We start from the raw sequence: 17,170 nt of genomic DNA, 5'->3' as shown, positions 1-17,170 counted from the left end.
GATGCTGTGACACATCGCCCCAGACCATGACGGACCTTCCACCTCCAAATCGATCCCGCTCCAGAGTACAGGCCTCGGTGTAACGCTCATTCCTTCGACAATAAACGCGAGTCCGACAATCACCCCTGCTGAGACAAAACTGACTCGTCAGTGAAGAGCACTTTTTGCCAGTCCTGTCTGGTCCAGTGAAGGTGGGTTTGTGCCCATAGGCGACGTTGTTGCCAGTGATGTCTGGTAAGGACCTGCCTTACAACAGGCGTACAAGCCCTCAGTCCAGCCTCTCTCAACCTATTGCAGACAGTCTGAGCACTGATGGAGGAATTGTGCATTCCTGGTGTAACTCGGGCAGTTGTTGTTGCCATCCTGTACCTGTCCCACAGGTGTGATATTCGGATGTACCGATCCTGTGCAGGTGTTGTTACATGTGGTCTGCCACTGCGAGGACGATCAGCTGTCCTTCCTGTCTCCCTGTAGTGCTGTCTTAGGCGTCTCACAGTACGGACATTGTAATTTATTGACCTGACCACATCTGCAGTCCTCATGCCTCCATGCAGCATGCCTAAGGCACGTTCACGCAGATGAGCAGGGACCCTGGGCATCTTTCTTTTGGTTTTTTCAGAGTCAGTAGAAAGGTCTCTTTAGTGTCTAAGTTTTTATAACTGTAACCTTAATTGCCTACTGTCTGTAAGCTGTTAGTGTCTTAACGACAGTTCCACAGGTGCATGTTCATTAATTGTTTAGGGTTCATTGAACAAGCATGGAAAACATTGTTTAAACCCTTTACAATAAAGATCTGTAAAGTTATTTGGATTTTTACAAAATTATCTTTAAAATACAGGGTCCTGAAAAAGGTATGTTTCTTTTTTTTTGCTGAGTTTAGAATATTTTGCAAACAAACACAATCCACTTTGCAATGGGAAACTCGACTCTCAAACAAACAGAAAGCGATTTGCAAATGAAGAGTAGTTGTCCTGTACCACTGGCTTAACGATGAAATGCGTAGTGTTTTACAAAACATAAAAAATGTGTTTCATATGTGATATCACATTTCACAAATAAATGCAACCTTTTCTACAAATCTACAGGATTGTCGAACAAATACAAAATCCGATGTGAACAAATACATACTACTTGTGAGTCACATGACTTTTGGCACAATGTTCTCAACCACAGTCCTGATTTTCTCACAAATGGACAGAGTCATGTCCTCTTTAAAAACAGTTGATGGCGCAGTGCTGCTACATACTTTAACTCAGTTATGTCGTTACTACATATTACATGATAAAACAAACAAACAAAAATTAGATCCTTTCTGGTAATAACAAAATATGCAATGAATTACAATATTTTCTAGTAAAAAAATATATTTTATCCTTATATTCTCCGTAAAAATGAGAAATTTTAGACTAATAATGAGATAAAAATGACCTACAGGAGTAGCATTTTTAGTCATAATAGCATAGTTAATTTAAGTGATCTATTTATACATTATCCTTACTTTTAACCGTAAAGAAATTTTAATAGATTTATGCCTAAAGCTGTTTCCAGATAATGTTGCAATTTATGCTTTAAAGATCATCTTACATTGAGGGCTACAATATTTTACGACACACAGTGCTTAGACCTGAAACCAGAAGACCAATGATTGAATGAAGTGTCTTAATAGTTACAATGCTGAGGCCATCGTTGAATATCTGTTTGCATCTGTTTTCAACTAAAGGAGTGGTTACTGCAGAGTCAAGTCAAGTCATTTTTATTTGTATAGCGCTTTTCACAACACAAATTTTTTCAAAGCAGCTTTACAGAAAATTATGCTGTAACAAAAAATGAAGCTGTAATGTCTTAAAGTCTTCATTCTGCGGTTTGATGAAAAAGAGCCCACTATAATGATAAAATCGAGTGTCACTCTAAATGCATTTATCTCGGGCCACTCTTATAAATCCCTAAGAAACTGAGCATCAATACTTCTGAAACCTGTTCTTCCCAAAGCCACCATTGTTTCCCTTATTAAATAAATGTTCAATAACCTTAATACGTATTTAGACAAAATGACATGCAATTTCCATGTTTGCCAGCATTTATACATTATTTTCGTGTTGATGAGACATACTCCTGGACATATTGATGAAAGTTTCGTCTGTATTTCAGCACTTTTGTATAAGACAGCTTCCGTCAGAGCCGTCCTTAGGGCAGTGCAACTGGTGCGGTCGCACCAGGCCCCGCGCTTATGTGGGGGCACCATGGCGATCGGTTCTACCTCCCCATCCCTCGTAACCGGTGCGGGCCCCCTGGAGATTGCTATCACAGGGTGCCCCGGCCCGCGAACACTACCGAAGGGGACGGAACGTTTTTATCTTGTTATTAGTAGAAAATATCTAGTTTTTACCTGATCAGGAAAAATATACATATATAAGGATAAAATATGTTTTTTTTTTACATATTTTGTTATTACTAGAAAGGATCTAATTTTTGTTTGTTTGTTTGTTTGTTTTTACCATGTAATATGTAGTAAGGACATAACTGAGTTAAAGTATGTGGCAGCACTGCACCATCAACTGTTTTAAACGAGGACATGACTCTGCCCATTTGTGAGAAAGTCAGTGATGCATTTGTGAGAAAATCAGGACTGTGTTTGAGAACATTGTGCCAAAAGTCACGTGACTCACAAGTGGTATGTATTTGTTCACGTCAGATTTTGTTCAACAATCCTGTAGAATTTGTAGAATAGATTGTATTTATTTGTGAAATATGATGTAGGCTCATATGAAACATTTTTTTATATATATATTTGTAAAACACTGTGCATTTGTTTGTTAAGCCAGTGGTACAGGACAACCACTCTTCATTTTCTCTCAAATAGCCTTTTGTATTTGCAAATCGCTTTCTGTTTTTTTGAGAGTCGAGTTTTCCTTTGCGAAGCAGATTGTGTTTGTTTGCAAAACATTCTGTTTCTTTGTTTACTTTTGGCAGAAATCTGGCTCCATAGAACTATTCCTTTAACTTGTATTGAACCCGAACATTCCTTTAACTGGTAAGCTGCGAGTAATAGGCTTGTATGCTATAATGACTGATGGAACACTTACTGAAGATAAAATAAATGAGAGCAAAGAATCAAATTAATTTGTTTAATACACATTTTAATTGAGGCTAAGATGAAATGAATAGTCAACAAATTGGTGTCCTATGTTCAGCTCAATTAATTTTGTTGTTATACAATCCAGTTTTGCAATGATATTGACATCTAGGTACGTACCTATTTAGGTACAATGTTACCAATGAATGAATGTCGTCTGAAAATCTAAAAGCAATGAAATATGGCAGCATGTAGCACCGCCATCAGTATTGTTCATGTCTTGCATCAGGTGTTAATGCAAGTCTTTCTTATGCCATCGGCATTAACTGCGTAGAGTTGGTGGACATCTTTCAACAATCCAGCAAACTGCTCCTCCTGTTAACAAATGCACAAATGCAAGTGTTAACTTTGCCATAACAGATACACAAGCCTGATTGAATCATATGCACTTGTAAAACTGGGCAGAGGAGAAAATCATATCACTTACCAAAACATTCATACGTTCTACTGCAGCCACAGCGACATTCAGCTTTCTTTCATCTTCCTCCCTCTCCTCTTCAATGACGCCCAGTCTAGACAAACAAATTGGAGTAAAATACAAATTTACAAATTTGTACAATGTTCTTCTTTCAGCATTAAAAAAAAAAGACTGTTTTCTTTACCTGAAAGTTGTGCTTGCCAGCTGTTCCTCACGGATGGCTAACAGATTACGGAGTTCCTGAACCTGTGCTTGTAGCTGTGTATTCTGGTTCTGGCTCTGAACTATGAAGTCTTCTAACCGCTTGGCCATCTCCAGTTCACGCTCAGTCACCTGTTCCACGCCTAAACGCAACTCGGCCAACTCTTGCGCGTGCTATGGGACACCAAATCTTTGTCAACGAACAGTACTGTGGCATTTTATTACACCATTTCCATTACACCAGAGTATTTCTGACCAAACCTCAAAGTAGAGGAAGAAGATTTATGTAAACCAGTCTGGTTACACAAATACACTTACAAGAGGCTGTCATAAAGTGAATTAATGTGTATTACCATGCTTTGTTATACGCATATATTATAAACTTGACGGAAATGAAGCCAGTTGCTTCTACAGAATAGAACTCACCCTGTCCAATATGTTTGTCTGCTCTTGTTCTTGCCTTGTCATTTGATATGGCTCCTTGTTGATGTTGTTTACAATCCAGGGTACTGGAGCTGGTGGAGCTTTGTGGTTTATGCCCTTTACACAAAGATGAGAAAATGTGCATTAAATCAAATATTTATATCTCTGAAGCCGACTCACTGGCCAGAATGTCTGGTAACCAAGTTTACTCACATTCCAAGGGGATGAAATTGACAACTTCCTATCAGTTCCTTGATCCTGGTTGCAGTCCTGGGACTGTGCAGGGAGCTCTTCATTGCTTGCCTGCCTCTTTACTGGTTGACGCTGATTTCGTGCTGGTCTGTTGGGGACACTGAAAGCCCGCTGTAACTGCTTTTGCTGACGCTCTTTGCCTTGGTTGGGCTTTGAATCCACTGGAAGCTGCTGCATGGAGTTATGTAAGGGACTGTACTTGGGCAAGTCCCTTGGCGGTACATACATTGGCTTTGGTGTTCCATGTATGCTGTTTTAGCAAGAACAGAGACACAGGTGAGAGGTGTGTTCGTAATTGGAAATCTTGTTGCAGTCAAGCAACAGAACTTTGAACAAACAGGTAAAAATTGTCAAGCTAATTGCTTGATCCAGCTTCTCTTGGAATAACCTCACCTGCTAACCGGGATCTGCTGAGCACCTTGGCCTAGGAATTCTGTGATCTGGTTCAGGATTGAAGGCAAGGGATGCAGGTTGTCTATTGTGTCCTACAGACATATTTTTTGCGCATGAGTATGTTGTTTAATTCACAAGATGTGATATTTTTGAAGGAAAAATGTCAGTTATTTCATAGTGGTCTAATCTGAGATGAAAGCAAAAGATGATCCCAGATGTTTTGGAGGGTAGGAATATTTTTTACCTGTTTCATTGCAGAGATAATGTCGACCAATAGATTGTGAAGGACTGCTAGACGAAGGGGCAGGTCTACATAGCCATCAAATCGAGCCATGGTCATTTCACTTTCTGAATCAGACACCCTCTGTAAGAATCCTCGCATTGTGTCCCAGTGTTGTTCTAGAAACTCATTCATAAAGAGCATGTATTCTTCCTTTTCACCAAACCTATAAGGTGGACCATATGGTAAAGAAAAAATATGGTTCTTAACACATGAGAACTAGCCTTACAAAAACTTAAATCCTTGCGGATATGTTATAAATGAATACAACTTTTAATTTTGTAGTCCTCATGCAAGTCAACAAGACACATGGTGTGTATGGTACTGTGCATAGTAATCGGAAAGCAAAGCACTAAACCATGTCCATACATATTGCTTTAGGGACAGACTTACAAGGTGAAGTTTGCAAGGTTCTGAATGACCTTGGCTGTCAAAGTGAGAGTACGAAGAATGTTTGGCTCTGGATAGGGTTGAGTGAGACCGAAGAGTGAAGGACTGAGAATGGCTGGGCATAGGAATCGAAGAAACAGAGATGCTGAAATGAGACGGTGTCCGATTTCTGTTGGACCTCGTTCCTCACAATCTGATACCCAACTGGAAAAAATCTCATTCAGCTCTGCAGGAAATGAACTGTTCATAGAGGGGAAAGTGAAAAATACAATCCAATCGCACAATTTTCCCAAATGTCAAAAATATTCAGAGTGTGTTAGTTTAGGTTTATCTTACTCCTGCATGTCAGTGATTCTCTTTACAACATCCCCACATGTCTCTTTTAGATGCCTCTGGTTGATCGGTAATTCAGAGGCAGAACATTTCAGTGGGTCTACCTCACAGCTCTCTGTTCCACTGTACAGTCTGGCTATAAAGTCTCCTGTGGGTGAACATGATGAAACAGAAGATTACAGGTAAAGAAAATGATACATGCAGTTTTATAACAGCTGAGATACAGTACAATGTTCCTTACCCAGTGTGTCAATGAGATACTTCTGGCCCACTAATTTCATGTATTCATCAATAGCCTTTGTGGCCAATGTATTCTCTCTGAAAATCAAAGCCTCATTTTCTCCCAAGCGCTGAACTTCTGCACTGCCAAGATCAATCAAGAACTCCTGTACATATAAGAAAAATTTAGAAATCCGAAGAGCGCTATCTGTATTTTCAACAATGACTGGCATTGTCATTCACCTTGGCTTTCCCAATGCTCTGGAGCACATGAACAAGTGCCACTGCAAGTTCTTCTTTCTCCCGCACATTAAGGAGGGGTTCTAGGCTGCTGCACATACCCACATAATCCACTGTGACATACTCTGCAAATTCCTTGTACCTCTCGATAGGCAGAACTTTCAAGTTTTGGAATCTAGCCTTGACACGTAGTGAAGCCTGTGATCCAACTTGGTCCTTCACTGTACTTGCTCCTGGGGACTTATAAGGAATGATGGGATACCACTTCTCCTGGTAGGCCCGTCCTTTTATGTCTGCCAGAGCAAGAGCCACACTTCCTAGAGGATGCATGATAGAGTCATCCCGGGAATGGCGCTTCTTCTTGGGATCCTCATCTCTAAAGAGATGCAGGGTGATCTGGGTGACAGGGGGCAAGTTGTCAAGCTCAAAAAATTCACCCCAAAATAGCTGGCAACCACCTCCAGCACCACCACCATGGCCCGCTCCAGCTGCTCCAGATCCTCCATCACCTGCTTGGCTGGAGCGTTGAGTGGACTTCCCCACGGCCCGGCTACTGGTGCGAGCAAACAGTGTCCCATCAAGGTGGAGCTCACAGTAATATCGCTTCTTCGGCGGAAGGTCTTTTGCTTCATTAACCCAAAGGCTCAGTGAGTTCTCTGTGCGCTCACAGTTGTCCTGAATAGGAAGCAAGAGAAAGCAAGACAATATAAAACCAATTCAGAGATTTATCTCTTACTAACACACAAATAATAACACATTTTGATGGGCTTTTAAGTTGAATAATCTTTGTACCTTGTTTGGATGAGCAGCACGACGCAAGTCTTCAATCCAGCGGTCTCTTTCTGCAGCTGAACTGCACCCAAAGCAGTGGTTATTTTCTGAGTTTATGACCTTTCATGAATTGGACAAAGAGATACCCAGAAAAGAGGCAGCTGTTTAAGATTAGGGTTTCAGATAAAGATCTAATGATTGGCATGGTTTACACTTTAATATAGAGGCAACAGCAAAATCTACCTGAAAACAGTACTTCTCTCCTAGAATAGAGCTATGGACTGGCCTGATGACTGTGGTCTGGTCTGCACTAAGATCCAGGCTTTTTGCAGCACTGATGGGAATAGATAAAGATTCCTTGGAACCATACCTTGGTAGAGAGTGAGAAACAATGGGATGATATATGCTTGTTCTGAGAGAGATTAGACCGTGCTTCTGATTGAATTGTGGTCAAATTATTATATCAAAGTATTATGAAAATATTGCCCCACCTTCCAGCACTACTAAGTCCTGCAGTATTGAGCTGGGTGTTGCTTTTTCGTCTATCCTCACCCTGTAAGCGCCGTTTGATTAAGTTCTGACAACACAAAAGAAGAGAGAATGAGATAAAGGGAGTGGCAAGGAAAGAATGGGGTTGAAGAGAGAAACTGATTATTTAATATTTAAACAGACATATTTATACATGCATTTAATTAACATGAGCAAGAGTTTCAGATTTGTACTGATGTTTGAGGCCCACTAATGTTTACTCACTTTGACACCGCCATCTTGCCCTTTTATTTTGCTACCACTTGAGGGGACCACAGGATCTGGGTTTAACTCTAAAGAGAGAAATGGAACACTTTCTGTATTAGATGATCACTTTTTGATACCCAATTGTTCCTCTTTAAAATAAAGCTGCTTCCCAAATTGCAGACTTCTGCACTATTCCACGTCATTTTGTATTGTACATACTGTTCACACTGGAAAATGCAACATGAAAAAGTACTACATGTACCCAGATGATGTCCTCCTTCAACCGTCAAAACGGAGTGTGGAATGTTGAACACTTCATGCACTCAGTGATCACGACTTGCACTACGTAGTGGAAGGGGTGGAGTTACCTAGCCTTAAATTGTCCTGACAAAACAATTGTAATTAATGGTGAATATTGCAACTACCGAAAATTATGTGAAGACAGCACTAGCTAAAGCTAGCGGCATCACATGTGTTTGAAATGTTGCATTCTTCTACTAAAAAGTGGAAAATGCTTCCATGTAGACCATGTAGTTAAAAAACTTAAGTGTTCAATTTGAGATGATACTACCCTTTAAATAGTGCATAGTGTAAGTGCACAGTGTATAGTGCGTCTTTTGAGACACAGCTTAAAATAAACTCAAGACAGTATTTGATTGCCATGCAGTTTGCTGAGAAACGTACAAAATGGAACCCATACTTTCCGGCAAGATCTCTAAAGACTGTTTCTCGTGTACACAATATGATATTTGAAGCACCCTGAAAAGGTGGTAGTCTGTTCCTTTGTTTAAACAGATATCCATAATGCTGTCGTTGACCATTTATGCTTATATGTCAATGTGCATACTGTATATCTTTCTGTTTATTTCGGTCTGATGGTCTCTCAAGGCAAAAATAGATTCTGTGGGCCATGACAGAAAGCATAGCTATTTCCTTCCTCCATTTGCAGATCAGATCAATAATGTACAGTTTAACTGAAAATATAACTGTGAAGTTATGTAGCTGAGTTCAGGGGCGGACTGGGAAGAAACTTTGGCCCAGGATTTTACACAGAAACTGGTCCAAAAGTTGTTGTGTGTGGGGGGAGGGGGGGTGGGTGGGGTGTTGCTGTCCTTTTCTGCATAACGCGGCGGCCCATGTGGCCCCATATCGTGGCCGGCCCTGGTTGAGTTCCGTTAATACAGCACTGAATGGAAATCTAACCAAGGGCGGACTTAGCACTGGGCAAAGGTAAGCAACTGCCTAGGGCACCAGAAGCCAAGGGCCCCCTAAAAATACAAATAATATGCTTTTTTATTATCATTAATGCTAAATAATGTGTGCTAAAATTTTAGATATCACGGTTACAATGCCGATATGATTGATATCGGTGTTATTTTTAGCACCATCATTTCAAGCAACCCCCTCCTCCCTCAGATCAGGCTGTAATGGAATATTCCAAGGTTTTATGCATCTCCACAATTTATAAAAAGGTGAAAGTGAGCCAAACCGCTCGGACAGTTTCGTGTGATTTCACCGTATACTCTGGTGCAATTGTCAAGCTAAGCTACATTGTTGCTAGTTCAGTTTGAATTGAATTTGTGGAGAGAAAAAAATTAAACGGAATCAAGACTTCCTATGGTAACACTGTCTTTCCAAATGGATCAGACTGCTGCACAGCCTGCACTGCCACCCACTGCTGCTTCCATGAGCACAGCACTCACTATAGTCACCAATACACAGTGTTGATGATGTTTATGATCTGGGCATTGACACTCATAAATAAGAAAACTTTTTTCTCAGACTGTTGACTCGTTTTCACCTAATTTAGCAGCATAAATCTAGCTAACTTTTTTATGTTTTAAAATTTAAAAGTTGATCAAAGCCTTCTGGAAACATGCAAAGTCAACTTTTAGTCTAATAATTTGAAAATAGTTCATTCAGTAAATATAATCACCCTTTGCTATATTGAAAGCTCTACAACTACACATTATATGATGTTTTACCCTGTAAATTTCTTTTATTTATTTATTTATTTTTTAATGTACAGAAATTTCAAATCAGGTGATTGCAACACACTCCAAAAAAAGTTCTCAGTCTAGTGTTTACCACTGTGAAACATCATAATGTTTTCTAATAACACTTATTAAGCATTTGGGCACTGAATACACAAGTTTGTTAAGTTTAGAAAGTGGAATTTCCCCCCATTCATCCATTATGTAGGTCTTCAGCTGCACAGTTGTATGGGGTCTTCGTTGCTGGATGGTGTGCTTAATAATGCACCACACATTCTCAATTGGAGACAGGTCAGGACTGCAGGCAGGCCAGTCTAGCACTCACACTCTCTACTTACACAGCCATGCACTTGTAATCCAGGCAGTGTGTGGTTTGAAGTTGTCTTGCTGGAAAATGCCGGGACGTCCATGGAAAAGACGGTCCTGGATGGCAGTATATGTTGCTCCAAAATTTTTACATATCTGTCTGCATTAATGGTGCCCTCACAGATGTGCGAGTTACCCATGCCATGGGCACTGACGCATCCTTGGTCCATATAGGCTTTTGGACCTGAAGCTAATAACAGCTTGGATGGTCCTTTTCCTTTTTGGCCTGGTTAACACGATGGCTGTGTTTTTCAAAAAACATGGTTCCACTGTTCTACTTTCCATCTAAGATGAGACCGATCCCAGAGAAGTCGGCAATGCTTCTGGACAGTGTTGATGTATGGCTTCTGCTTTGCATAGTAAAGTCTTAACTTGCATCTGTGGATGCTGCGGCGAGTGGTGTTGACTAACAAAGGTTTACTAAAGTAATCCCAAGCCCATGTTCATGATATCCATTACAGATGAATGACGTTTTTTAAGGTAGTTACGTCTGAGGGATCAGAGATCATGCGCATTCAGAAGTGGTTTTCATTGCCCTTTACGCACCGAGATTTGACCAGGTTCCTTGAATCTTTTAATTATATTGTGCACTGTAGAGGGTGAAATGCCCAAAATCCTTCCAAGTTGTCTTTGGGGAGCATTGTTCTCAAAGTGCTGGATTATTTGCTGAAGCATCTCTTGGCAAATTGACAAGTCTCAAACAATCCTTGCTCTTGAAGGACTAGGCTGTTTTTGCAGGCTCCTTATACAGTATATGACACGATTGCCTCACCTGTTTAACATCTCCTGTTTCACATTGCCTTGTTATTTCAACTCGTCAAATAGTTATTAGTCTTAAACTGCCCCTGTCTCAACTTTTTTGGAGTGTGTTGCAATCATCTGATTTGAAATTACTGTACATTTAAAAAACAAAAACACAATAAAATTCACATGGTAAAAATCATATTATGTGTAGTTGTGGTGCTGTCAATATAGCAAAGGGTGAATATAATTTACAAATCACTCCTTTCTGTTTTTATTAGCATTTTTCATACTGTCCCAACTTTTTTGGAATTGGGAATATATATATATTTCTCTTACAGCACCTTTAAGAGAAAACCGACGTAAATATGTGTCATTAAAGAGGGCCCCATCCCTGTACTTTGCCTATAGGGCCCCCAAATCACTAAATCTGCCCAATCTCATCTAATCTCATAATTTTTAAATGTCAAAAAATGTTTTGACTTGATCATCGAAGTACCTTTATGAAAGTTAGAAGATCAGTAACGATAAGTTGCATCATGCAGAGGATGTGGTTTAGATTTTTGTACCAAATACAGTGTGAAAGCCATCTATTTGATTATCGGGGTTTGGCATATAGATGCTTAAATTTTAAGTAAATAAATCGCAAAAAACAAAGAAACCAAAAATAGCTATGCAAATGCAATGTTGAGTCATATTTGTTACATTAACAAAATGTGTCTGCTGTAAAATAGGTTTGGAAGTTTGCACTTTGCAACATGACACAACTGCCAAAAAAAAAAAAAAAATTATCTGCCTAAATCACTGGTCTTTTGGTTACAAATACTGCAAAATGATATACGTTAAAGGTCTCAAAAATAAATACAACCTCTGACAAATATGGACAGACCACATTTGAAAAGAGGAACAATGTTTAAAACTCTGTGATATGTATAGACAGACACTTCACCAGATAGTCTTTCAACTTTGTCCATAACGGGACAGGATGGTCTCTGCAGTCAAGGAATATACGACTTTTACATGACCAGGTATATTATGCGTATCTATCTCAAAATGTTGTCATATCCCAAGATGGTTATACCCACATACTGTATGTACTTCTTAAAGGTATAGTTCACCCAGAAATGAACATTCTGATATAATTTACATCACTTACCATTATTTTTGGGTGAACTATCCCTTTAACAAAATCAAGCTTGGTTCCATAAACACTAGAAGTTAAATGTCTTTTCCATGGTCTTCACAATTATTACCAAATCTAAATGTCTTCCCACCAAATACAGATCAAGATTTGTATGATGGTATGCTTAGGAGGACTTGGACTGTAGTGATGGCAATTGATGTCCCTGCCACTTATTAATTTATAAATGTATTCATTGGACATTTCTGTTATTTTGTTCACCCTCTTCATATCGAGTGTACCAGCAAAAGACTGCAAGTTCAATAAACTGTACTGCATTTGAAAACAGTACTCATAATGAATATTTGTCCCTTGCTAAACAACTGAATTAACTTTATTAGAATTTATTAGAAAGCTAGCATCTCATATGCATTATAATCTCCAACAAAATCATTTAATTCAATAATTTAAGAAGTTAACGTTTATGAAATAAATAATTTTGCTCACCTAGTGCCCCTCCACAAACAATCCATCGCCTGAAACCCATGCTTGAAAATGACTAGAAACAGCTTTTATTCCTTTCAAAAGATTAGACTCTTAAACGCCCTTTCATGACCTTTTTCTTTTAACGTGAGTGTCCTGCATGCTTATGTTGCGCAAGCTAGACAGCACACCCCATAAGCTTCATTCGTTCTCTGCTTTGGAACACCCAGTTGAGATGCTATCTTCCAAAACTCAAAGGAAGCTATTTTACAAGCACTCGCACACAGAACCACGTCAGCCATTTCCTCTGTGAATATGTTATCTAGCATCACTACAATCACTGACAGGCAGCCATTGGATAGATAGAGACAGATGATACCTCTCATCTCTCAAAGCCATCTCCAACTTGTAAATTGTCAGAACTCAGAGGGCTGTAACTTTAGTGAAATGTACTGCAATCCCCCGATGATCTTAAACATTTGTGCTTGCTTGTTTATAGTGTGCTTAAATATATCTTAGCTTTTTTTATTGTAAAACCATGCTGAAACATACATCTTGGTAAATGTCAAGACCCCAACGTAAAGATCAATGACAGTAAGCAGACAGATAGTGATACTTACCAGTGTGACTTCCACTGATGTTCTGAAGACTGAGGCTGGAGAGGCAACTGCTGGCCCGGTTTCGTACACGCATCATAGGCTGAGATAAAGTCAAAGATTAAACAATTATGGCTGCATATGCTCACCTAAATCAAGTAGAATTTCTAAACAGTCTGGGCCGACTCTTGACTGACTGGGATGCATCTATTAGCTTAATCTGAATTATTCTCTTAAAGGAATAGTTCACCCAAAAATGAAAATTCTCTCATCATTTACTCACCCTCATGCATTCCCAGATGTGTATGACTTTCTTCCTTCTGCAGATCACAAACAAATATTTTTAGAAGAATATCTCAGCTCTGTAGGTCCATACAATGCAAATGAATGGCGACCAGAACTCAGAAGGTCCAAAAAGCACATAAAGGCAGCATAAAAGACTCCAGTGGTTAAATCCATTTCTTCTGAAGTGATATGATAAGTGTGGGTGAGAAACAGATCAATATTTAAGTCCCTTTTTCCTATCAATCTCCACTTTTGACCAGTCCCAACCATTAGGTGGCTGAATGTGGAAGTGAAAGTGAAAGTGTAGATTTACTGTAAGGACTTAAATATTTATCTGTTTCTCACGCACATTTATCATATCACTTCTGAAGAAATTTATTTAACCACTGGAGTCTTATGGATTACTTTTAAGCTGCCTTTATGTCCTTTTTGGACATTCTGAGTTCTGGGGGCATATTACAGAAAACTTCCTATCTTAAGTCTTAACTTAAGATCTGATCAGTTAAGTTAGGATTTTTCACAAATTCATATTACAGAAGCAAATCCTAACTGTAGTTAAGATAATGCATTTAGGAAATGTTGTTCTGTTATAGCTTTTTTCCTAAATGAGATCCTAACTGAAATTGCCATGGTAATAAAGCAAATAAGATATAGATTCCAAATGTTTCTGTAATATGCACCCTGGTCACCATTCACTTGCATTGTGAGGACCTACAGAGCTGAAATATTCTTCAAAAAATCTTAATTTGTGTTCTGCAGAAGAAAGAAAGTCAGACACATCTGGGATGGCATGTAAATGATAAGAGAATTTTAATTTTTGTGTGAACTATGCCTTTAAGTATAATGGTGTCATCTGTTAGCATTGTTGAATGTGTGTCCATTACCTCTTCCTCACGCGGGATAAAGATCTGTCCATCTTGAAGGGAACAGTTGCTAATGTCCCAGACGGGAACGTCTTGTTGGGGGGCCCAGGAGAGCCGAACAGGCTCTTGGACCACATTCTCAAACTCGCACTTCACTTTGTCTTCTCATTAAATAAAAAAAGTGGAAGTTGAAGTTAAAAAACAACATTTCAGTTAAAATTACCTACAGCAGATGTTGCAAAGATAAAATACTCATTGCAGTAATGCTTCCGAAAGTTTTGCTTTTATTATTCCCATTGTTTACTGATGATTCTCATAATAGAAAATGATCATTCAAAAATGATCTCATCATCCTATTACAGTAAAAAAAGATGTTGTTGTACAAAGATACTTTAAATTAAAATAAGAGAAAATGATAAGCAGTACCAAGGGAGTATGAATATGATGTACTGTTTAAATACGTTACAATTTAAATAATATATATTTTTTCACGTTGTGGTAATGAGAATATCATAATTGCAGTCTTTTTTTAAAACTGGGGGGTAAATTGTGCATAACTGTCATGAAAATAATGCAAAAACCAAAAAAAAAAAAAAAAAAAAAACATTTTTAATGGCTCTAAAACTAAGCTTCATTTTCTATATGCAAAATATAATTTCTTACTTGTTCCTTTTGATTTTGGAGTAAAATAGGACCAGGTCATTTACTTTACTGGTTTTGTGAGAATCACCCAAACATCACACCTTAAAGGCATCAAAAAGCAATTGCAATCCAATTCAAACACCAATACAGCTTAATCAGTTAAAATTATAATAGTGTAATGGTAGCCAGGTGCTAGGTGTCTGTGCAGTGTGTAAACCTCTCTACCCTGGCCACAAGTAGCACACTAGCGTTTGAAGCTGGAGGCTGTAGCCTTTAGCCTCCTCGTTAGCTCCCATGCTGGAGATCCCAGTTCGAATCTCGCTTGGTGTGGGTCAAGTAGGACTGGTTACAATAGCAGTGACTTATCTTCCAAAATGATTTAAAAAATATCTCTATAGGACATTTTACAGGCACAAAGGCAGTAACTCATTGGAGAAATAAGATGATTGCTCTTTGCTCTAAAATTGCAACCATGTTTTTGTTGTAAAGTCAATGTTAGTTATCTTAGTTATATGGACTCATTATTTCATTGTTTACTGCTCCATTTTGCACATCCTGTTGTTGAAATCTTAATCTTTATTGCCAGTTAGTAGCAAGTGATCTACATGTACAATCTCTTAGAAAGTAGGTTTATGCTGTCCATTGGTAGAGGTCCTTTTTAGATTTTAAAAATACTTTTATATCAGTTGAATGGTTTTAGCTTCTTTGTACCACAGAAGCTTGTGTTTTGTGTTTAACATTTTATATAAAGCTCTTACCATGATCTACATTGATGGTACTCTGCAGACGAGGCCTCTTGAATTTCTGTGAGACCGTTTGTAGATACTTCCTTATTTTACCCTTCTGTGTTGTTTCCTGGACGCTGGACCCTGATGCTGAAGAAGAGGACAACACCGAAGACAGGAGGGACCCTGGTGGCTCAGAAAGAGCTCTGCGGAAAGGATTTTTCCTTGAAGTCGCAGGCTTATCTGGTTTTGAGGGGCTGTCGGCCCCTCGAGGTGCAGTCGAGCACTTTTCTCCAGCATCTTCACTCAGAGCTTTGCGCCAACTCTGCATTTTACTCCATTTGTTTGAAGCTCCTTTCTCTAGCCTTTCAATAGTCCCCTGTCCAACCGTCTCAGTCTTGGCCCCTGTGTGCCACTTGTAAGTGTTTAGTAGCTTACCATCCTCTGGTTGTCGGGGTTCTTCCTCAACTGGACTGTTCTGCTCGGGGAACTGTTCCATCTCTTCTTCAATCTGTGGAGCTGACTGCTCAGCACTCGGTTCCTTGTTTGTACCCATCTTAATTTTACGCACGTGTGAACTCTTAGTAAGTATTCAGGGTTTTGGATGCTTTTTGTGGAATGTAAAGTCTGTATTTTGTTGCAGAAAGCTCCCTCTGCACTTACCAGTTGTAGAGGCATTCAAAAATATTTAGCTGCTCTCCACGTCTTCAAGTACCGTCTGTGTGTCCCCAAAGCTCCAGATCTCATCCTCCACTCACGTTGCCTTTTGACTACTTCCTTTGCACATCATCAATTTCAAAATTCTATCAGTTCACTAAGGTCTTGTCTATTGAAAGTAATGCATTTCTTGTCCTAAATCGTCTAGTGGTCTACTGTTGAAAATATTCCTTTTTTGTCTTTGTTAAATTGGTACTCCTTGTTCAAAATCATGCAAGATGCAGTGCTTTGTGGTCCTCAGCGCTAGTAGTTGTAAGTTTTTTTTTTCAGCGTATATTTGTCATCCAACATTCAGGAAACCAGTCAATATGTGGGTGGGGAAATCAGGTTGAAATACAAAGGTTGTATGAAGGCATGATGGGTGTGGATATTTCCCAGGTTGACCCAACAAACCCTGAAATTTTTATGCTATGTTCTTGTTCTTTTTTTATAGTCTTCTTATTCTTGTGCAATTTAAGGGCATTCTTAGCAAAGCTTTGAAATCTTTCATTTGAACTTTTGTTGATCTGATTTTATATATATTTCATCCGAACACACTACATTTAAGTTTGAAATTAACTGTTATGGTTGTGGGTTGTAAACATGCTTATGATTATCATGGCAATAAAACATTGTCAAAACTAGATTTTGCCAATAAAATGGAGCAAAATACCTACTTGTTTTGTTCAATGACGGTTTAATTTCCTGTCACACCAGCAACGCTTCCTGTCTTACTCTGGGGCCTGCTAAGAAAACCGCTTCCTGTCGTGTTGAAGACTCAAAGTAAACTAGTCAATCTTTGTTTCAAACTAAACAGTCACATGTAAAATCTAACATGCAAGATATGAGATATCATACTTTTTAATTTTGT

General features: G+C 38.9%; 1 protein-coding gene across 1 annotated transcript; it reads right to left on the bottom strand.

The window, feature by feature from the left end:
• Positions 1–3,111: 3,111 nt before the first annotated feature.
• On the bottom strand, positions 3,112–16,585 carry LOC127449100 (RAS protein activator like-3-like). The gene is made up of 18 exons (XM_051712264.1): positions 15,637–16,585; positions 14,258–14,400; positions 13,113–13,191; positions 7,807–7,874; positions 7,545–7,630; positions 7,297–7,423; positions 7,075–7,173; positions 6,286–6,957; positions 6,065–6,209; positions 5,827–5,971; positions 5,494–5,730; positions 5,065–5,266; positions 4,821–4,912; positions 4,389–4,677; positions 4,179–4,292; positions 3,736–3,926; positions 3,561–3,645; positions 3,112–3,448 (listed from the first exon to the last, which is right to left on the bottom strand). The coding sequence occupies exons 1-18, from the start codon at positions 16,157–16,159 to the stop codon at positions 3,359–3,361; spliced, it is 3,387 nt and encodes a 1,128-aa protein (XP_051568224.1). The 5' UTR covers positions 16,160–16,585; the 3' UTR covers positions 3,112–3,358.
• Between the last annotated feature and the right edge of the window lie 585 nt (positions 16,586–17,170).

Source organism: Myxocyprinus asiaticus, chromosome 12 (genome assembly GCF_019703515.2).
Source record: "Myxocyprinus asiaticus isolate MX2 ecotype Aquarium Trade chromosome 12, UBuf_Myxa_2, whole genome shotgun sequence".
In the NCBI taxonomy this organism is placed as follows: Eukaryota; Metazoa; Chordata; class Actinopteri; order Cypriniformes; family Catostomidae; genus Myxocyprinus; species Myxocyprinus asiaticus.
This window is presented reverse-complemented; position numbering and strand designations above follow the sequence as displayed.

Excerpts from the sequence above, each read along its gene's own strand:
- LOC127449100 (XM_051712264.1), bottom strand. The coding sequence starts at position 16,159 with ATGGGTACAAACAAGGAACCGAGTGCTGAGCAGTCAGCTCCACAGATT. Across the intron at positions 4,293-4,388 it reads CAATTTCATCCCCTTGGAAT|GGCATAAACCACAAAGCTCC; the intron begins GTGAGTAAACTT and ends CTTTGTGTAAAG. Across the intron at positions 3,646-3,735 it reads CTGGCAAGCACAACTTTCAG|ACTGGGCGTCATTGAAGAGG; the intron begins GTAAAGAAAACA and ends TTGTTTGTCTAG.